The following is a 22,887-nucleotide window of genomic DNA, read 5'->3' on the forward strand; positions in this document are numbered from 1 at the left end:
ATTTATGCCAGTGTTGGAGATTACTGCATTTCAAGAAAGTAGAAACATCTAAAATATTTTTATGCTTTCAGCAGCAAAATAAGATTTTGCATCATTTTGAGATCCCAAAAGTGGCACATGATGACTTAGAGGAAGTCCAGGGATAAAAGAAAAAAAGGGAGGAGAGGTCACAGGATATTATGAGGGGCCATTGATCTTCTATAATATGATCAAGTGTCCTTCAAAGTGTCAGGACCTTCCTCTAACTCACCGGCTTCAGTCATAGGCATTGTTGTAAAACACTATAATTTTCAAATACTATTTTTTCCCCTTCCTGTAGGTTAAGACAATTGAACTTGAAGGAGGCCTCTTAGAAGATCATTTTGAAACTACGGTGAAAATGAGTACATACCTTGTAGCTTACATAGTTTGTGATTTCAATTCTGTGAGCGGCACCACCTCCTCAGGGGTCAAGGTGAGGCTGAATTCTAATTTTATACGCTGTCCTGAGACCAATGAGCTTTTATTTTCTTAGGTTTTTTTTTCTTATTATCAAAGTATCATGTTTATTTCACAGAATAGGCAAAAAACAAATTACTCATAAATCCCATCATCAAGATAGAGTTACTGATAATATTAGTGTAAGCTTTCTGAATATTTTCTGTATGTATGTCAGTATATGAGAGTGTTTACAATAATTGTGTATACTCACTTTTTACAAAATAATGTTTAAGATTATTTAACTCTATTTTTACCATAATGTACCATAAGAACGGAATGCCATTAAATTTTTCCACAATATTTTTATAATACATTTTATGGAAATTTCTATAATATTACATTAATAATTGCTTAGTGTTATATATACTGCATGGAAGTACAAAAAAAATTTTAATCAGCATCTTATTTTAGGACATTCACATTGTTTCCAATTTTTTCTATAACTTTTTCCCCCTCAGTGAGAGGTAGACTTCATAATTTTTAGAGTCTTCATTATTTGCAAAAATTTACAATACCCAATGAGTGTCTTACAGAGTTTTGCAAATATCAGTAGAGACATCAGCATCTCCTTACCCCAAAGAACCAAATGTAGACATAAAAACATTCGAAGAACCATAAAATAATGCTTATGAAAAACAGCCAGAAAATGGCTATTTTAGTTTATATACATATTATACTTACGGATATGTAGATATATATTATGGGCAATGCATCTAGATATGTAACAGCAGCTCTGCACTCAGATTCTGCATAGATAACAGAGGTCGGATGGCACTTTACTTTAGGAAGGCAGGTTCTGGTCAGCTTCCTAGGTTTCACATCCCAGCTCTGCAATTCTCTATCTGGGTGACTTGGAGCAAGTTACTTAATTTCCGTGTATTTCCATCTTTTCATAAAAGAGAGTATTCAATTAGACTTCACATGTACACATTTAGCACCGTGCCTGATAAGCCATCAAAAAACGGCTTTATTATTAACTATTAACATACCTTCCTATAAAAGTTCTGAGGGACTTCAGGTAATTAATTCAGAGCATGAAAGCAGATCATGAAATGAAATTACCACCATACTTGAAACCCAATAAAAGTAGAATGTAATTTTATTTTTTCCACTCAGTGGTTATTTACTTGGGGGAGGGAGTAAAGGAACATATTCGGGGATTTTTGGGTTTAAAGTCAACTAGATGGGACTTTATTTAAAATCCACTAAGTTCTTGAAGGCTTTCCAACTCATACACCTATGTTTTATTTGACTTGTGCTGGTGGACACAATTCTGGAAGGCCAGCACTCAAGTGCTAGAATGCATGATAGTGATGAGCTCAAGTGGGCTCTCAGGATATAGTGGATTCATATAGCTTGAAATTTACATATTAGCACCTAGGGAATGGGTTATAACAGGAGACACAGAGTTGCTTATAATTTTTAAGACTGACTTTTTCTATACTATTTTATGGAACATCTTATCCCCATCAAAAACATGCTTAATTGTATCACAATGATTTCTTGAAAAAATGCAGTTTACCTTTCTGTGAGTGAGGATTGTTAGGAATGGAATTGTGCCAAGGATTTGTGACATTCAAAGACTACTTCTTCTGATCAACATTTCCAGGTATCTGTCTATGCATCCCCAGACAAATGGAGTCAAACACATTATGCTTTGGAAGCATCACTAAAGCTACTTGATTTTTATGAAAATTACTTTGATATCAACTATCCACTCCCCAAACTGGGTAGGTCCAAATTCCGTGTCATTACATTTATTTTTGCTTATAGACCTTGCTTTGATTTTTTTTGTATTTATATGTGATTTAAATGAGTACTGAAGAGGTTCAGTTAGCCCAGGAAGCAATAATTTGTACCTCCAAGATGGTTCTTGAGTGTAGAAAGTATTTATGAGAAGTCCGAGGACTATGGATCATTTTATTCTTTTATCAGGTTCATATTAAAATAGCTGCATCACATGTTAGATTTAATTGGATGAATTTTCCAGAGCATACAACTTGTTTTTATGCCATATTTGTACAAGACCAGCAATCTTTTATAAAATTTACCAAAGACTTATGTAAACAGCTGAAAATTGTCCCTCTGTTTATGGTGCATTTGAAGTTGGAAGATAAGAATGTGGCACAGATTTAAAAATAGGAGAAGACTTGGAGGAAATAGATGATTTGAATGTGGTACTAGTGGATCTTTACATAGGAAGACACACATAGTCTATCTTGGTTTTAATTTTCTATCTGAAAAAATTAAAGTCATGATTTTAGTAATGTTGCAGAACACGTTAAGCCATCACTTCAGTTTCATAACATATGTAGATTAATTTTCAGAATTTCTGACAGTGACAAACTTTTTTCTCCCTTGGGGAAATTAAGACATACTCCTTATCATGTCTTTGCCTCTCTTTGCCCCCAAAATCTGTGCCGTTTTTCCTTAGAGGAGGCAAAAGGGACCATCAAAAGACTTTTCCAGGGGCTTATTCTTATAGTTCCTGAGTCTCAGGGCATTATCATAGTGCAGGTTCTATCTGCTTTTTAGTATAAATATACTAAACTTACCCATAATCCATTGTTGTCCTCTATGTCAAAAGTCAAGGAAAGATCCAATAACAACCTATTTTAATTTATTTTTTTAAAGATTTTATTTATCTTTTGAGAGAGAGAAAGAGAGAGCTCGTGCGCAAGAGCGCAAGCGGTGGGTGGGGGAGGCAGAGGGAGAGAGGAAGGGAGAAGCAGACTCCCTGCTGAGCAGAGAGCCCCACGTGGGGCTCAATCCCAGAACCCTGGGATCATGACCTGAGCCGAAGGCAGATGCTTAACTGACTGAGCCACCCAGGTGCCCCTATGAAATGTATTTTAAACATAACTGAAAAGAAGGTGCAGTTTAGGAAAAATTAAACCAGATAAAAGTATCTCTAATGACTATGGGAAATAATCCAACTAATATAAAATCATCGGTGCAATTTACAAAAGGAATTATTTCCACATCTGAAGTACTAATGAATACTAATCTTTATTAGTGCTAATTTACTTTCAATTGTCTTGTAGGTATTTGTTTTTATTCACTAGAATTAACCAGTATTAATTCCAGACAATGTAATCACAAGCCAAGTGACTTGGTTCATTTCAGGTTAAAAAAATTACCTTTCTTTTTAGTCAAACAGTGCTTCTTCCAAAATGGCCTAGCAGAATAAAAGTAAAAATTTCAAGATTAAATATTAACCAGAAATTTTCTAACCTACATGACATCAATGGCAAAGGGTACACACACACACACACACACACACACACAGTATAAATTAATATATGTTATACCTGAGTTGCTTAAAGATGATTAAATTTCACTTTTTTCCCCCTCAAGACTTTGTTAAGAGGTAGAGAAAATATCAATGTTGAAAAGGAAATTGAGGTCAGAAAGAACTGATGCCCACAGCTTTTTCCTCTACTGTCTTAGAAAGGACACTTGCTCATAATAGAGGCCAAACAGTCTTGAAATATTAATTGAAATATTGGCAATAGAGATTGCTCCTGAAAGATGTTCTCCTGAAGTTAAAATCCTATATCGTTCTCTTTTTTATAGAAATGAGTTCATTACATGTTTTGATGAATCTCAAACATACTAGAAATTATTTGATACCTTGCAAAGTTTTTGAGTAGTATTAATATAAAATACAATATGAGTGTTTTTAAAGAAATCATTTTCTTAGCACTAATGCACCCAAGTTATTTGCTGAGTTTAGCATGCTTAGAAACAAATGGTTAAATGTCGGCGGGTTACTTCAGCTACAACCAAAACTGTACTGATAGAATTAATGCTGCTTAATAACAGGTGCTGATTATTTTCAGTGCAACTACAAGACAATGTTACAATAGTCTTGATGTTTTTAGAAAGTCTCCTTATACATGAAAGGATCACAATGTATTTGAGGGGGAAGAAAATCCCATTTCCGGTGCAGAAGCCATAATGATCAAATCTGGTTGTTCTTATTTCTTAGATCTAATTGCCATTCCTGACTTTGAATCTGGAGCCATGGAAAATTGGGGCCTCATCACATATAAAGAGACAGCACTGCTCTTTGATATTAAGACTTCTGCTTCTGATAAACTATGGGTCACCAAAGTCATAGCCCATGAACTAGCACACCAGGTACCTGACACTGATGAAATTCTTAGTATCAGTCCAAAAAGGCATTGTACAGGACACCAGCGGGCTTCCTGAAACAACATAAAATCATATCATCTTACCCTTAGAGGGAAACTTGGAAACTATCAAACCAAACATAGTATGTCAAGTAGCAGAGATCTTAATCTAGACGATGAGACTCACACAGGAGTGTTATCACAAGGGGAGAGGCCACTGTATCCTCTCAAACTCTTCAAGGCAAAGCCTTCTGATGTATTTTGGTAAAGAAGGTATGGATTATGCAGATACATAGGACACAAAATTGGAAACCCTACAAGGAGAGATTTCTATTAAAAATATTTCTCCTTATACCCCCTAACCTAGGACAAAATCAATCTCCCTTCAGTTGGAACATGTCATTATATGGCCATAGCGAGGGAATACTTCAAGTCCAAGTACTCATGGGCTGCTGACCCGAGACACATGACCTAACTCTCTAAACTTCAGTGTCTTCTTCTATAAAATTAAATTAATAATAGTTTCTGCTTCTTGAAACTGCTGTGAAGAATTACAGGTAAGTGTCTGTGCCTGTCACATTCAGTAAGTGTGAGTTATTAATGATGACAGCAATGATCTCTGCTACTGCTATCATTTCTTGCAGGCTAAGATTTCCAAGGCCCATCTATCAACACTGTACTAGATGCAAGTACGGAACTGTAAAACTAACTCCATAGAGATCAGACACTATTTCCATTCTAGTTCGTTTCTGAAAATCCCTAGTAACACAGTGAATTATTAAGGGCCCCAGAAATTCTCTCTCACCATGTAGACAAGTATCATTTCATTGTATTTACTAGAAGCTAGTAATACCTGATTTTTAATTTTTAACCTTATCCTTTATCATTATTATAATAATAAGTTGGATTTTATTTAAGCAGTGAAATAAGTACCCAATTACATAGGAACCATGCTCAGCCCTGGACTCGAAGAACATTCTGTGGCTTCCTCTGGTTTAGAATCTCCCCACTGGCCCATCTTAGGGCTTTTGATCATTAGTCGCCAGTAGCTGTAAAGCCCTTGACTGAATCTGGGGGTTCATAGAGAAATAGTTGGAGAACTCTACCTCTGGGGTCCCTCTGGCCCTTCTTCTTACAGCTTCTCTTTCATGGAGATGCAAAGTCTAGGGCTGAAGCCGCAACAGTGGAATTTTCATCTTGACTATTTTGTCTCCCCCGTTGATCTGCATACAACCATTCACTCTGACAACGTCTCCCAATGCCAACTAGGGGGTCGGGGGTCCAAGCATGGCATACCAGGTGCCCAAGATGAAGCTCTTCTGCGTCTCTGCAGCCTCACTCTTACCAACGCCCTAAGCTTTAGCCATCCTAGACTATCCGCCATTTCCGAACTGCCAGGTTGTGTTGCTTCTCTGTGCTTTTGCTCCTGCTACTTAATCTGCCTAGAACACGTGCTAGTCCCAACATAGCTGAGGACCCCTTGCAAGACTCAGGAAATGAATCATTTCCTAACTAACTTACGCACGCTCCCGGAAGAATTTATTTTTAACTTCTGGAAGCCTCAGTATCCCTTGTACAGGCATTGATCATAGCACCATAATGCTTTAATGCATTTATCTGTCTATCAGTGGCCCTCCATCATTTGTATTGGGGCAGAGGCTGTATTACATGCATCTTTATATTTCTAACATATGGCATGTTGCCAGTAATGTAGTAGGTTCTCAATAGATATTTATTGAGTGAATGAATAAACCACTCTTACTAACTGGTGAAGTTACCAGAATTAGCTCAACTTATATTTTTCATATTCATCACTTCTCAAATTAAGGAAACACCTCCCATCCCTTTTCACCGATGCCCTCAGGAAGATTGGTGCCCCCTTGTAAAATGATCCGAGGGTTGTCAGAAAAGAAATAGAGTTTAAACAGTTTCTAGAAGCTCCATATCTAGCTGTAACTATAAGAAGTCTCTTCTGAATCTTAGAATCTTTTTGTTTAATTTCCCATCCCTCTGGAGATTGCAATCCTGAAACAGATAAACTAGGTGGATAGTACTGGACACATAGGCCAAATAAAATACAAAAGTACATGAAAAAGTAGTAATACTTAAAACCAGTATTAAAGATCAAATATAGGTCAAAGGTAAATTACTATTTAGATTTCCTTTTGGCATCCTGCTAATGTCATTTATATATATTTAAAAATCTCAGAACTTTATTCACTTTAGTGTCTAGATTAATTCTGGAAGGAAGATTAATTCCGCAAAGTTAACAACTAAATTCCCTCATCAGTAATACTATGTAGCAATCTGAGAGTCATAAAAGAATTCTTAGGATTCTCTTAAGTACCTGCTACTTAATATAAAGAAGTGACTTCACCAAAGATATTTTGGCTTATATTTCTCCTAAGACCATCACCATAAATCAAGGATGAGGTGAGATTGTACTTACCCCACAAAAGGTTTTATTTTCTTCCTTAATATTAAATCTAATAGCTAGGAAATGTTGGAAGGATAAAATGGAAATTGAAGAGTTGGGGACAACAAGCACACAAAAGAAAAGTGAAACAAGAAGCAAAAATGTGAGAAGAGAAGGAAAAGAAATCAGTAGAAGGAAGTTGTACGGAGAAAAAAGAGTAACGGAGAGAGGAAAGACCTTAACCACTGAAAGAAGGAAGTTAGCTTCCATTGTATTTTTTGCTATTGTCGATAATTTTTTATAGTTGTTTAATTTCTTTTTTTAAAGATTCATTTATTTATTTGAGAGAGAGCATGTGCACAAGCCAAGGGGAGGGAAAGAGGGAGAGGGAGAGGGACAGAGAGAAAACCTCAAACAGATTCCCCGTTGAGCGCAGAGATGGACTCGGGGCTCCATCTCACAACTCTGAGATCACGACCTGAGCTGCAATCACGAGTCCCATGCTCAACCAACTGAGCCACCAAGGCACCCCAAGATTTGCTTAATTTCTAATAACATTGAGTCTTTGCCTCCTAGTGGTTTGGCAACCTGGTTACAATGGAATGGTGGAATGATATTTGGCTCAATGAAGGTTTTGCAACATACATGGAACTCATCTCTGTTAATGCCACGTATCCAGAGCTACAATCTGTAAGTTAACAGTTTTGTATGTCATACCACATATACAATCAGCCCATAACATAAATATCTCACCCAAAAATCTATGCACAGAGAGCTCAAATAGCACAAATATACAGCTGTGTATGTGAGATGAGAGGAAAGAAAATCATTGTCCATATACAATGTTATAGGGCAAGATGGTGCCCATGGCTAAAGACCCTGTGGAGAGTTCTTGGCATGTAACCTGAAAATTAAGCATAATTGGGGCACACTCATTTAGAATTTTCAAAAGGCCATACCTCCCCAAAACGTATGAAAAGATTTTTTTCAAACATATCTGTTTCTTTAGGCTTAGAGTCTAAACACTACGTATCAAGGTGGTTTGTAATGGTTCCTTAGCTCTTTGGGGTGGGCATTTGGTACTGTACTATGGTACAGGGAGACATGGATCCAGAGTCAGTGTCTTCGTGTTTGCTATGTGTTGAATCCATAGTGTAATCCCAAAGCTTTGTAAATTCTCACTTGTAAAGTGCACGTACTGAATCTACTTTGCAGGGTGTTGAAAGGATCACAGATGGTGGATGTAAGGTCCTGGCACACAGCAAGCGTTCACTAAATGGGAACCATTTTATTTCTGTATCCAAGGGCTTGGTACACGGTAAACATTCAAACAATGTCTGAAGGAATGTTGGATTTGTACCTTTATGAAGTAGAGAATTGGTGGAAGGGGAGTATATAAGGGGAAAGAAACTTAAAATCAATTGTAAGAAACACGGATGGACTACTTCTACAAACATCACCCTAAGCCTACTGTGTTTTCTGTTGCTTTGACAGTGTCAAATTGAAAGTGAAAAAAATTTTCTTCCCTCTTTAGGATGATGTTTTTTTGGACGTGTGTTTTGCAGTAATTAAAAAAGATTCATTAAATTCATCCCGTCCTATCTCCAATCAAGCAGAAACTCCTACTCAGATAGAGGAAATGTTTGATGCAGTCTCCTATAACAAGGTAGTAAATGCTGTTGAACTTATTGGTTGCAGGTTACTGCCACTTGTTATACTTTTGTTGTATTTGATGTTCATTTTTCAGACATTACTCGTGTTCCATAAAATTTAAGCTTCCTTTAAAAACAAATCATACTCCCTTTTTCTTTATCTTGTTCTTTGTTGTCTTTCTTTCATTTTTTCTTTCTTTCTTTTTTTTTTAAGGGAGCTTGTATTTTGAATATGCTCAAGGATTTTCTGAATGAGGAGAAATTCCACAAAGGAATTATTCACTACTTAAAGACATTCAGTTATGGAAATGCTAAAAATGATGATTTGTGGAGCAGTCTGTCAAATGTAAGTCATATATTGGGTAACAGTAGACTGTTGTTAAGTGTAAAATGTAACAGGCTAATTGTGAAGATGTATAAATAGTTGTACTGTCAGTCAACCAGTATCTATTACATTTTCTCCATTGCCAGGGTCCGTAGAAGGCAGCATGTTCCTTTTTCCTCTGCACCACACTAAACCAGGATGCCGCCCACATGCAAATAGTCCCAGGCCTTTGATATCTGGTCTCCAACTCTTTGGCTCCCTTCTGTGGTTAACCCGATACTTTTATCTCCTCATTTTCCAAAATCTTTAATGACTTTGAGGATTCCTGCCATGAATATCTAATCTTCTCTGCCCAAATTTTAAGGTGAAACTCTACTTTCTCAACCTTATTGTCCAGCATGTATTCTCCATTGTGTGAGACTCATCTTCTCCCTCATAGGAAGAAATCCTGCTCAATTCTTGGGTCATCATGTCTTTGTTGCGAGTGCCCTTTCTACCTGAAGTGCACTTTCTTCTTGCCAACAACTCAAATGCCATCCATCTTTTGAGTTCTAGCTGAGGTTTTATCTCCTTCTTAGAGACTGCTCAACTCCTCAATGGTTTGCCTTTCTGCTCAATACCCAGAAGTGCGTTTACGAATCTGTTCCACATACTGACATTCTCTTGTAATAGCTTATAATGGTTTAATAATATTAATATTATTTTTAAATGTCACAACACCTAGCACTGTGATTAATAAGCAGTTAATTGTTAATTAAGGAACTCTTGGTCTCTTTGTCACTGGGATTCATGTAGTATAATAGGTAAAACGAAGAAAACATGCAGTCCACTCAGATGATTCTAATAATTATTAAAATATTCTTAAATTTTCAACTGTGAGTAAAATACTCTTTCATAGACATATTGGACTGGCAGGGCTTATGCATACAGGTAGACAAACCCTAAGCCATTGTAAACAGAAGAGGTCCTCTCTTCTTTATAAACATTTATGGCCTGGGGACAGTGATAATATTGTTCAATATTTACACAGCACTTAATTGTTTAAAAAGATATTTCAAGTACATTATCTCACTTGATTTTTTTATGCCCTTATAAAGTCTGGACCCTCATGGTCTAATAATTTATGTATGATTTTATGGTCAAAGAAACAAAATCAAGTCATTAAACATTTTTTTCAATGTAGCTCAAATCTTGCACTCTGGTTTCGTGAAAACCATAAAAGGGACCAAAATACACAGTCCTTAATACAACCTATAAAAATGCTCTTCATCCATATCCATCACCTCCTGACAATTTAGATGCTCTCTCTCCAGAGTCCTCCTAAACTTCTCAACAAGTTTTACATTGCTTTTCTCTCCCATCCCTCACTTTCTCCCTTTCCTTTGCTTTGTGTGCGCGTGTGCGCACGCACGTGTGTGGGTGTGTGTGTGTGTGTAGACATCAACCTTACCTTTCTTCAACAAGAAATAATCTGTCTTTGGTGTGCATAGTGGGTATCAGGGATATTAAAGGAGAAATTTGGCCAACAGTTACAGGATTCTTTTAGGCCAACGGTGAATATTCCTATGTTAATTTTTGTCACGCTTATGAGCCATCTCAAGAAGGCAAGGCAGGCATTCTTGCCCCATTTTTATAGGTGGAAAAATAATACTGAGGGAGAGATTGGCGCAGGGTTAAATACACATCATGCAATGATGGAGTCAGTACTTGAGATCTATCTTCTGACTTCGAGTTCAGTATTCATTTTCTTAATTACATCACAGTTTCTTCCTAGTTATCAGGAAAGTCTCCCACCTAACCTTCCCCTGAAGGTCCTCAGTTCTAGCTGACCACTTTCTGATGCCAAATGAAACTGTGGTATAAAAATGATAAATTCTTGTAAATATCTTACTCAGCATTGTGCCACGTAACATCATTTCTAATACACGTCGATAGCAACTTGGGAATTAGAGGAATTCTTTGTTGTTATTTTTCATAAAATAATTTAAAAGCATTTGAGAGCCTTAGAGAGAGCGTGTGTTATTTTTCCATTTACAGTTCCCGTTAAGCATTAAGTCTTAGTTACTTAAGGATTGATTGACAAGTTGCCGATTTTCTTAAGTCTCATTTTAATTCTGAATTCAAAATTCATTATTCTCTTTATATGCTACTGTGGTAGTCATTGGGAATGTCCAGGTAAGCAAAGGCATTCCCCCTCCCCAGCCAAGAGATTTGTGGTATGGTAGGAGAAGGTTAGTACCAGACACAGTTGCCTAGATGCTAAACAGGGGCATAAGTAGCCCGCACCATAAAAAAATAAAGTAGGACCTTCCCCAGGGGAAAGAGAAGAAATGAAAGAAAAATTCAACAAACGAATTAATTTTTAAACCAGTTATTCTACTACACTGTACTTCTTTAGAAAACTTGAAATATATATATATGTATATATATGCACATATACACATATATATACAAATTTAATTGATCTAGATAGACATGGTAAGGAGCATAACAATTCATGAAAATGAAAAAAAAGACAAAAAAAGGCATCTTTGCAGTGACCATAGGAAATCCACAAAAATTACTTTTTGTTTTATGTAAGTAAGTAACTTTTGTGGATTTCTTATGGTCACTACAAAGATGCTCCCCCCCCCAATTTCATGAATTGCTATGCTCCATACCATGTCTGGATCAATTAAATTTTCATAGAGATATGCTATTAAATGTCTGCATTCATGTCTAATATGCATACTCATCCAACAATCAGTACCCAAATGGTGGTGTTCTTCCATTCTTGTTTTATAGAGTTGTCTAGGTGATTTTACATCTGGTGAATTTTGTTATTCTGATTCCAAGATGACAAGCAATACAGTAAGTATAAAGAAACTTACAGAATAGAAGAGGTCTGGGGCATCACATGACCTGAAGTGACTGTGTAGACTAGCCCAACTGTCCCTTTATTTTTATTTTTTTTAGTATTTATTTATTTATTTGAGAGGGAGAGAGAGAGAGAGGGAGAGAGCTAGAGTGGGGGGAGGGTCAGAGGGAGAGAATCTTCAAGCAGGTGAAGGTGATTCCCCAGTGAATGGGGAGCCTGACATGGGGCTCCATCCGATACCCTGATACCCTCACCCGTGAGATCATGACCTAAGCTGAAACCAAGAGTTGGACATTTAACTTACTGAGCCACCCAGGAGCCCCTTCAACTGTCCCTTTAAATAACTGGAAAGGAAGAGAGACTCCACAATTTTCCTTGAAACAAAGTTGACTGAAAAAGGAATGTTCAGGCCATTTAGGGGGATGATGCTGTTACTACTATATTTTTGTTGTTATAATTCAGCTTTCCCACAACCCCACTGCTAGCTAAAAATACCTCAGCTCAGAATTCCTCTGTGTGGTTAGTGCTGCACTGGCATCCTCCAGGCTCAGAAAGATGCCAAACCAAATATGTTAGGTTTGGAAATATAGTGAATGGTTTTCTTGAGGCCCCATCTTTTTGTTTACTTCTGGGAAGTTAGTGGAACACTTTAGTAGAGGAGAAAGACAAGTCACCATAAAAGAAAAGGGGAACTGTTTTTAAAAAGAGTCACAGTAATCCCATAAATTGTAGTTTTTAAGGGAAGATTCAGCATAATCCAGTGATCAGAAATCCATAATAGAAGCTAGGAAGCTAGAGGTTTTGTTTCCCATTCGATAGACATCAATTGATGTAATATAGTTCTTTTGGAATATTTAAAGCTCCCCTAAAGATAGACATTTCTCTCCTAAACACCTCCACTCCACAGTTCTTAAAATGGAGATGTGGGCTTCCCCCCCCCGCCCCCCGTTTTTTTGGTTTGGAATGGAGCAGGAGGGAGGCTCCAGTCTCAAGTAAGGCTGTTCTCTGGGACTTTGCCAGCACATGTTAACCCTCTAGCTGCCACATACACCCCTCCTTCAGTTAACTTGCAGAGAGCAGTGCTGGGGTAGCCCCGCTCCAGTTCTAGCCCTGAGATGACAGCCTGAGGTTTCCCCTCTTCCTCCTCAAGCCTTGTTTCTGGCATCCAACGAGATATGTGTTTCTGATCTTGGTTTCTCCCCTCTGTCTCGAGTCACCAAAGTCACTTGTCATTCCAGCTCACCTTCCTGGGGGAAAACGTGGAGGTCAAGGAGATGATGACGACATGGACTACGCAGAAAGGAATTCCCCTGGTGGTGATCACGCGAGAAGGGCGTTCGCTCAGGCTGCAGCAGGAGCGCTTCCTGAGCGGGGTCTTCAAAGAGGACCCTGAATGGAGGGCCCTGCAGGAAAGGTGGCTGCTTTGCTTCTGTTTGCCCGGGTCACTTCATCTCGGCTTGCTCCTTGTGTCATTAGCTTTCTTTCCTTTTCTCCAGCCACGTGGTGGATGCTCTTTCTGCACAGGAATCAGAGGCCCGAACTAGCCTTGACCACAGACTAGAGAGCTTGGAGCGGGCCTAGTGTTGTTGCGAGCTGCGTTCTCAGTAATTCCACAGCAGCCGCTCAGCTCTGATGCAGGGGTCGATCAGCTATCTTTCTGTTAAAATATGTCCTACTCTTTTCCATCCTAGACTTCTGGGGCCTCTAAGTTGTGTGACTAGCCCATACCTAGAAAGTGTTATGACAGCTATACATCTTATCAGCGGAGAAAATATATCCCCTAGGTGATGAATTACATTCCTGTGAATCCTGTGAATTAAACCTCCTGTGGCCTTTTGTTTTTCAGTAACTGACTATAAATGGGATGTCTTAAGACATATGGTGTGTCTTGGTAATAATGAAAGTAAATCCAGTGAACCGTATCACCATCTCATTCACCAGCCTATGCTAAGAAGGCATGTTCAAGGCTTTACTAAAATCAAGAAACACAACGCTGTCCGCGTCTCTCTGATCTATTAGTTTTATCCATGAGATGAATGAGGTCAATTTTAAATGAAATAATACAAGTGAACCTGTACTGGTTCTTATGATTGTTATTTATTTTTCTAGGGGTGTATCTGTCTAATCACAATTCTAGAATTTTTATGAGAATCAGAATCAAATTCAAGGTCTTTAACACAGAGAATATATTGTTTTTCTTTTCCATGTGGCCAGTTGCCTATTTCCAATCGAACAGCAACCTTTATGCCACTTCTCCATGTACACATCATTTCATTTTTCCGTATGTCCTTCTGAAGTCTGAACCTCAGAAAGTTTAAACAATTTATAGCTTGACAACACAGCCTGGAAAATTTAATGACTGATTCATTATTGGGAAGGCAGGATTCACACTTCTGTGACTAATCAAAATGTCACGAGGGAGTTCAATGGTGGGAATGGGCCAGGATTACAAATATCTACTACAGTGATCTGCAGTTTTCCTCCGAGGCAGTATTTTGATGACTCTTATAAAATTATTACCCTCCAATTCACGCCTATCCAAACTCGTGAAATGCTACTCTCCCTCTTTTTCATTCCCAGCTATGTTTACCGGGAAAAAATTTCCTTTCCTTCTGGAGTCAAGATCAGTCCAGATCATTCTGTTAAATCTTGGCAATATCTATGTGTCTATTTTTCCCTTTTTGTATGACTTTTTCAATTGCTTTGTTAATTATCGATAATTATCGATACTTTATGGGTTAGCAGGTAGATTATCCCTTCTGACCCTTTACTAAAGTCTGTGTATGCTGTTTCTTTCATTGTTTTATATTTTTCTGAAGACTAATAGGTGCATCCTCAATTATTCCTCTTTCTGTTTTATACCCGTTGGTATTTTCAAGCACATGATTTTACATGAGCAAGATTACTACAGCTAATATGGCTTGATGTGATAGAGAAAATGAATTCTAGAACCTGTTAGCCAGTCAAAAAAACACCAGCCGATTTCTGTTATTTACCATAGTAGGATCATTGATAAGTAACCAAAGTATCTATTGAAATTGGTCTTTTCCTCCAATCCATTTGCTTTTCTGCTCCCTGGATGTGGCTGATCAGCAGATCTTAGATTGTGGCATTGCTGACCCCTTACAGTTACTTACCAGTCGCAGGGGCTGGGTGTGAGTAGCTTTGTTGAACAAAAGGTAAGTGGAAATCATACTGAGGTCAGATCTTTATATTTTGAGGCTCTTCTTGAAGTTGTCTTTGGTTATTTGAATTAATATCAGGCTGCCAGAGTTTTTGGAAGTATGAAAGGAAGACTGGGTTGTTTTTTTTTTTCCTCTTGCTTAGAAGGAAACAGTCAGCAGAACTTGTGATATGTGATTTGGACAGCAATGGCACAGGTAATTGTGAAAGAGTTCAACTAGGTATATATTGCCTGCACCTTTATAATCATATGGAAGAATTTTTACATACTCAAGAATCTGCAAGTCTTAGCCTATGAAATTTATAAGGCCACTGATGGTGTGAAAGATGGACCATTAGGTGCCGTTTACAGCCTGAGTCTGACAATGTGAACATTAAAATGGTCATTCATTTAGTCTGTAACTCTCTCTATTTTCTGACATAGGTACCTCTGGCATATTCCATTGACCTACTCCACGAGTGCTTCTAATGTAGTTCATAGACACGTTCTAAAGTCAAGGACAGGTAATAAACTCCTTAGCCAAACAGGTGTTTCAGTTCTGAAATTAAACATGTTCTGGACTATTTGGAGGAAAGGTACTATAAGTAAATCTCATAATAAAAGATTTATGTTCAGGGAAGTTCTCATTTCTCCATTTATTAGTTACTAAAAGAACGCTTTAGTTGGAAAGTTTGAATTTTCTGTTCAGGGGGAAGTTTTCTTGTGCTTTTAGCATTTAGAGGTATGTTTGCATTTAATCAGAAAATGGTGGCTTTCTATCTTATATCACTTAGAAACCACTAACCCGGTGCTTATGCCACAAGGCAAAAATATGTATTAGAAAAAAGCATGCACTTTGGAATAAATTGGCCCTGGATTCAACTCCTCACTCAGTCACCTATTAGATGTGTGACTCTAAAAATATTTCTTCACTCCTCCTGAACTTCAGTTTTCTCATCTTATTTTAAATGGGGACTAGGTCTCACAGAACTATTGAGAGAATATGATAATGTTATTTTTACCACATAGTATAATGTCTGTCGTATTAAAAATACATAACATAATTTTAATTTCTCTTTTGAACACCTCACTGAAATGTGAGAGGATTTCCATCATAATGTCATGTTCAACCTGGAATCCTTATTTCATCCAAAATGAGGACTAGACAAATGGATCACCTATTTACATATACATATTTCAGTGACCAGTAACTAAACCCTGAGACAAGGCCGCAAATAAATCAAGTCAAATTCCAATCATGCTTACCATCTGGTTAACTGGGCCTCTTAGACCTGCAGAGACTGCTTTTGAGAACAAATTTAGCAGTCTTTTTCCTATGAATTAACCTATTTATTAATTTCATAAGACCATAATTCACAAAAACCCAGTCAGTAGTCTGTGAAAATGAATATCATAATGATTCTTCCAAAACTTTGACTTCCCACTGATTATTTAGTAAAAGCATGAGAACTAACAGTTTTGGAGATGTTCCTGGTATGTACGTTGATAATAATCTGCTATGCCAATTTCCTCCTCCTAGATACTCTGGAATTATCTGAAAAGATCAGTTGGGTAAAATTCAATGTGGACTCAAATGGCTACTACATTGTTCACTACGAGGGGCATGGATGGGACCAACTTATTACACAGCTGAATCAGAACCACACACTTCTCAGACCTAAGGACAGAGTAGGTCTTATTCATGATGCATTTCAGCTAGTAAGGTAAGGCAAAATTTCATCTGATTTCACAGGAAATAACATTCATAACCAGCTGTGATAGATTTCAAAATCAAACATTCAGTGTTGGTCATTCGCATGAGATGGATCTGAATGAAGGTCAAATACTGACCACTAGGCCAAAACCTATCTACTGATAAGGTGCTTTGACCCACATAGTATGTATGTATGTATGTATGTATGTATGTATGTATGTATTTATTTTTAAGATTTTATTTATTTATTTGACAGAGATAGAGACAGCCAGTGAGAGAGGGAACACAAGCAGGGGGAGTGGGAGAGGAAGAAGCAGGCTCATAGCGGAGGAGCCTGATGTGGGGCTCGATCCCATAACGCCGGGATCACGCCCTGAGCCGAAGGCAGACGCTTAACCGCTGTGCCACCCAGGCGCCCCAAGACCCACATAGTATTTAAACATGTAATCTGACATTTTAAAATGTGGGGAAATTTATATACAAATCCTGACTTCTAGAGCCTCTTTTGAAAGTGAGAGGATGTGGCAACTGGACCTTCATTCCCACATAGAGGAGTGTGCAGTGGGCAGATCCTTCTTGAAGCCAGGCCTTCACTGTCCCATGCACCAAAGTTCCAAACAGTACATGAGTGGCCAGCTTCACTCACTTAGGGTGAACCCTCTAAGCATTTAAGCTTTTGACTCCAGATTTAAAATTTAGGTGTATAGCTTGCTGTTTCACCAAATACCTATGTAATCCGTTGAACAAAAAGTATAATATAGTCTTAACCTTTATGATTTTAAATGTTAAACCTAGTGCACAATCCATTCGTTACTTTGCTCACACTGAAGAAATCAATATGAAACTGAAAGGAAAATGAAGGAGGAATTGATTCCTTATGTTTATTCCTTCTTAGACTTTCCTGGAAAGACAAGCATTTTCTTTCTTTTCTCATTTATCATCAGCAGAATCTTATGTAGAATAAATCAGGTCACAAGATCACCAAAAGGGAAAAAAATGGAGATCAGGTGGAATATTGTACATTGTAAGCTTTTCCTATTCTGAGAATTACTATACTCATTTTATTCAGTGTGACATATTATTTCCTTTCACATATTTATCTAGGTCAAATTGAGTGAGAGTAACCAGCAGGGCACCTCTCAGGAGAAGCTTCTCTGTACAACAACAGAATTCTCTGGTTAGGAGAAAAGGGGAGATTGAAAGCTTAATCCTTAGCACCATGCATCTCAGGAACGTTGGTAGTAGAGCATATTGGAAGCCAGGATTGGCCAGGATGTGGCCATCCCACATCTGACTGGATGGATTCATGATAGACTAGCTGAGAAGTAGGCCATGGTTCCTTGAAGGAGGTCTGTCTGCTCAAAGGAGAAACTCTGAGTAGATGCAGAGTAGATAGATTAAGAAAGTAAGAATAGGAACACTGAAGAATATTGACAATTGAGCAAATGAAAGCCAATCTTTCAGGTAGTTATAAAGTCTTTTTTGCTCTTTCTAGCCAATAAATTTATGGGTTGTCTAAATTTAGCTGAAGGAACCCTACGGTTATTAATGAAACAGTGGAAAACAATAAAATTTCTTCACTAGATGGACAGGTTAATGAAGTTAATTAAGAGTACAAATTGGTTTAAAATAGATGACTTCAAGTATTACTTCTTCAATTCTTTTTTTTTTTTTAAGATTTTATTTATTTATTTGACAGAGATAGAGACAACCAGCGAGAGAGGGAACACAAGCAGGGGGAGTGGGAGAGGAAGAAGCAGGCTCATAGCGGAAGAGCCTGATGTGGGGCTCGATCCCATAACGCCGGGATCACGCCCTAAGCCGAAGGCAGACGCTTAACCACTGTGCCACCCAGGCGCCCCTCTCCGAGTCTTGTTTGACCTTGGGCAAATTGTCTAAACATTTTAAGCCTAAAATTTCTAGTCTTTAAAATTCCAGCTTTAAATAATAACATCTAATATAAAGGGTTGTTTCAGGGATTGCATAAGATAATGCCAATAAAGCACTAAGCACAGTATCTGTTCAATAAATGTTAACTGTTAGTATTATTAGTATTATCTAATATAAATTGTTTAAAAGGTCATGTTTTGAGGAGGAAGATGAAGTGGCAGCATAGAAATGTATTTCAAATAATGTGAAGTTGGAAAAAAAGCAGAATGTGAGTTTGTGTATTATTATGTTTGCAACTATATAGAAAAAAGTATTAGCTAAAAGCGAGGGGAAAAAAGAGGAGGAAATATTCCAAAGTGCTATTAGTGAATGTGTCGGGTAGTGAAAAGATGAGACTTGTTTCCTCCCCTCTCTAATTTCCAACTGTTTCATAATTCGTTTAAATTAATTTCATCATAAAATAATTCAATAAAGAAACAATTTAAAACTCTCATCCTGGGGGCACCTGGGTGGCACAGCAGTTGGGCGTCTGCCTTCGGCTCAGGGCGTGATCCCGGCGTTATGGGATCAAGCCCTACATCAGGCTCCTCCACTATGAGCCTGCTTCTTCCTCTCCCACTCCCCCTGCTTGTGTTCCCTCTCTCACTGGCTGTCTCTATCTCTGTCGAATAAATAAATAAAATCTTTGAAAAAAAAAAATTGGTCAGCAATCATAGTTGGTTTGAAGACAGAATTTGACCAAGAAATGGATATTTATTTTAATTGGGTTTTCATATTTATTAAATATAATTTAACACTTGAATCTCATCTGAGTTGAACAGAATTAAAACGACAACTTTAATTTCCTTACAGAAAAACTGTTTCTTAAAAGGAAGGCCCAAATGGGCTCCTCAGAAATATAGTTTTATTTCACAAAGGTACCATTTAACTGAAACTGTATACTAATAAGTATAGAACTGTATAGTTATATCTAAAAAGATATAGATTTTTTCTGTTTAATCTATTTTAATCTATTTTTTTCTGTTTAATCTCTGTTTAATCTAATAAGATACGGGTTCTTTTCTGTTGGGCTGAAGTATAAGCTTATATGTGTGTTTAGTTTTCAAGCTGAACATTCAGATAACACTTTGTGTGATGATTGGTGGTGAGGAGCTGGATTTTTATTAAACAATAATTATATAAAAAGAAAAGAAGTCCTCTTAAATGAATATTAAGATTAATTTTTTAAAGTAGGTAAGTATAAAAGTAAATGATGATGTTTGTTTTAGTAAGAAATTAATTAGACTGGACCAAATAAGAAAAACATATACAAAAACTTAATATAAAATAACTTCTGTGTTCAACACTCTTTTTAAAATTGCAACCCTGGCATATTTTACCCAGTTTTTCCTGCTACTGGTCCCCTAGGGTATCAGCTGCATTGTACATTCCGACACTTACACGTGTGGGAAGCAATCGTGACATCTGATAGGTTAATACTTTAAAAAATACAGCAAACCATAGATTCATAGTGCATATGGTTCAGCCCTCTGTCTTCAGGCAAAAATTACGGAAATTTTTCCTTAAGTCTGTCTTAAAGCAGTGTATCATTATGTTTAAGAAGAGTAAAGTCACAACAAAAGTTGGTTCTTTTTAATTTCACTTCTTTCTAGGTTCAGTTTCAGATAAGAATTTAGATGAGAACTGAACATTTTAAAAACCCTGAGGCGGTAGTGCATTATGTTAATGAAAAATTCAGTAGAGACGTCCTTTGTTCTGCAATCTGTTTCCATATCATGCTATTATGCTTAATCTGGGAGTCAGTTGCTGGCAGTGATAGCTTACAGACCATGTGCAGACAGACACAAGTCCTGTCAGAAACACGTGAGAACCACTTTGCAAAAATGACAGTATAATGGTTTATTTCCTCTGCAGAAGAGACCCTAACGTTTTGCTATTCAGAATAATAGTTTTGTCATTTGTTCTTCTCATTAAAAGAAAATACGGAGAAGGCATATAACTTTGGCATCTAAATAGATTCTAAAAAAAGATGGAAGTACTTTTTTTGTCCCACTCAGAATAATTACTTCTTCTCTGTTAGGCTCTAGGAGGGACATTAAAAGAAGAAAAGACACAGCCCATCTTCAAAGTTCCAAATTCACTTGGAGAAACAATTCAAATCCACAAATGAAACAATTAGAGAACAACATAATATATGAAAACCTTGATATTATTTGTAGTAAATATTAATATTAGCTAATATTTCATTTATAAATTTCTTACTGTGTATAGGAATGACTCTAAGCACTCTACACACAGGAAGTCATTTAATCCTTACAACAGTAGAAGATACCACTATTATCTTCACGTACAGAGGACGCAAGTGAGCCCTAGAAAGGTTAGATAATTTACCCAAGATCATACAGCTAGTCAGTGGCAGAAGTAGGGCTTAAACCCAGTAGTCTGGCTATGATGAACTGCTCCTGCCATTGCTCTCTAGATCATAGTTGTGTTAATATTAAGAATATTAAGAACTATAAGATATGTACAAACCACCAACAACTTGTTTCATCCCTCAGTGCAGGAAGGTTGACCCTAGACAAAGCCCTTGATCTGACTCGCTATCTCCAACATGAAGCAAACATCCCCGCACTTCTCAAAGGTCTGGAATACTTAGAATTGTTTTACCATATAATGGAGAGAAGGAATGTTTCAGATGTCACAGAAAACCTCAAGGTTTGTATCACTTCCAGAAAATTCACCAAGTAAATAGAGAGTGCCTGGAGGATGGGTGAGACTTGGTCTGTTTGTGTGAACTCCTGGGGATATATCTTTAAGAAGCCGAGGGAACTGGCTGATGGCACAGTCAACACCACCGGGCTGAATGGTTGGAAATCCCTCATTCCTTGTCATCACCAACCTAAGAAGACCCTATCAGGATCATGAGCAAAATATTCCTCCGAAATGTGATTTTATCTTTTGTCAATTGATATTCTCTTCTCAGATAGGAAATTAAATCCTATTTTTTAAAAATATTTTATTTATTTATTTATTTATTTATTTATTTAAGAGAGAGACAGCCAGAGAGAGAGGGAACACAAGCAAGGGGAGTGGGAGAGGAAGAAGCAGACTCCCAGCAGAGGAGCCTGATATGGGGCTTGATCCCAGAACGCCAGGATCACGCCCTGAGCCCAAGGCAGACGCTTAACGACTGCGCCACCCAGGCGCCCCTTAAATCCTATTTTTAATGTAAAAATTCTGTTTAAGTATGGTAGGTGGGGGCCCAGAAAACGAGGAGAAAAATACAAAGACAGGCAGTTCTGTGTTTGGGGAAGATTCATGCGGACAGTTTAGAGGTGACCCCTTTCGATGGGTAAGAGCTGTGTCAAGTACTAAATTTAGCCTCTCTGTAAATCATTCTGTGCTTTCTGCAGCATTACATTCTCAGGTATTTTAAGCCAGTGATTGACACACAAAGCTGGAGTGATAAGGGCTCTGTCCAGGACAGGATGCTTCGATCGACCATCTTAAAACTGGCCTGTTACCTGAACCATCCTCCTTGCATCCAGAAGGCAACTGAACTCTTCTCTCAGTGGATGGAATCCAGTGGAAAATTAAAGTAAATCTAGACATCTGTCCTGTTCTTTGTTCCTTTCACTTTGATGCAAAAGTCTTTGATCAAGCAAGACATTAGATCTAAAATCTTTCAGTGAGGACGGTGGGGGTGCATAGGGAAAGCCATGCTGGGAATTACAAACCCTTGTTTCATGTTCCCATACAGTAAGTGCTCAATAGATTTTGTGGGAAGTGAAGTTTAGGTCCCTTTAGAGGGAGAACTAATAACCATTGGCATGGTAACAGAAAGATAGCCAGAGGGTAGAAATGGGAGGAGGGGGTTGCCCAAGCTCCAAAAATGATGTCTTTTAAAGATAAAAAGCAATGTGAAATGGACATGCAGTCAAAACACCATTTATCAAAACTTTTTTTTTTTTAAAGGAGAGGCTACCTTTTAAAAAAGTCTATTTACTTCTTCATTACCCAATACCACAGACCTGAATTTTGACCCCAAATTTCATATTTGATGGGAAACCAATGACTTGGGCCATCAAAAGTGTGTATATGGTGGCAAAATGGATTCTGGTGGTTCTTACAATCAGGAAGATGCCCAGTGACCACACGGATTATGTTGCAGTTCACTTTAGCAGTTGCAACCCAGAAATACTAACAGATGCCACAGGCTTTACAATGTAAGCCTTGATTTCTGTCCAACACACG

At 37.6% G+C, this 22,887-nt stretch overlaps 1 protein-coding gene and 2 long non-coding RNA genes across 9 annotated transcripts in view; 1 reads left to right on the forward strand and 2 right to left on the reverse strand.

Annotated features, from left to right (window-relative positions):
- LOC109488539 overlaps positions 1-22,887 on the reverse strand; it is a 114,803-nt gene that overhangs the window by 71,678 nt on the left and 20,238 nt on the right. The window lies entirely within an intron of this gene.
- LOC100473443 (endoplasmic reticulum aminopeptidase 2) overlaps positions 1-22,887 on the forward strand; it is a 42,872-nt gene that overhangs the window by 9,744 nt on the left and 10,241 nt on the right. For all 6 annotated transcript variants that reach the window (XM_034656552.1, XM_034656549.1, XM_034656550.1 and 3 more), the window contains 12 exons: positions 320-454; positions 2,090-2,210; positions 4,472-4,623; positions 7,609-7,722; positions 8,567-8,698; positions 8,899-9,030; positions 11,794-11,859; positions 13,105-13,280; positions 15,474-15,553; positions 16,570-16,753; positions 21,192-21,348; positions 22,047-22,231. In XM_034656552.1, coding sequence (XP_034512443.1) covers positions 320-454; positions 2,090-2,210; positions 4,472-4,623; positions 7,609-7,722; positions 8,567-8,698; positions 8,899-9,030; positions 11,794-11,859; positions 13,105-13,280; positions 15,474-15,553; positions 16,570-16,753; positions 21,192-21,348; positions 22,047-22,231 — 1,634 coding nt within the window. The remainder of the gene's footprint in view (positions 1-319; positions 455-2,089; positions 2,211-4,471; positions 4,624-7,608; positions 7,723-8,566; positions 8,699-8,898; positions 9,031-11,793; positions 11,860-13,104; positions 13,281-15,473; positions 15,554-16,569; positions 16,754-21,191; positions 21,349-22,046; positions 22,232-22,887) is intronic.
- On the reverse strand, positions 1,062-6,174 carry LOC117801538. 2 transcript variants are annotated; one of them, XR_004624161.1, is made up of 4 exons: positions 5,723-6,174; positions 4,628-4,691; positions 3,621-3,658; positions 1,062-1,366 (listed from the first exon to the last, which is right to left on the reverse strand). It is a non-coding gene; the product is annotated as an uncharacterized LOC117801538 (long non-coding RNA). The 2 variants fall into 2 exon arrangements; XR_004624160.1 differs by lacking the exon at positions 5,723-6,174 and having other exon boundaries at positions 4,628-5,100.

The sequence above is a fragment of the Ailuropoda melanoleuca genome, chromosome 3 (genome assembly GCF_002007445.2).
Source record: "Ailuropoda melanoleuca isolate Jingjing chromosome 3, ASM200744v2, whole genome shotgun sequence".
Classification (NCBI taxonomy): domain Eukaryota; kingdom Metazoa; phylum Chordata; class Mammalia; order Carnivora; family Ursidae; genus Ailuropoda; species Ailuropoda melanoleuca.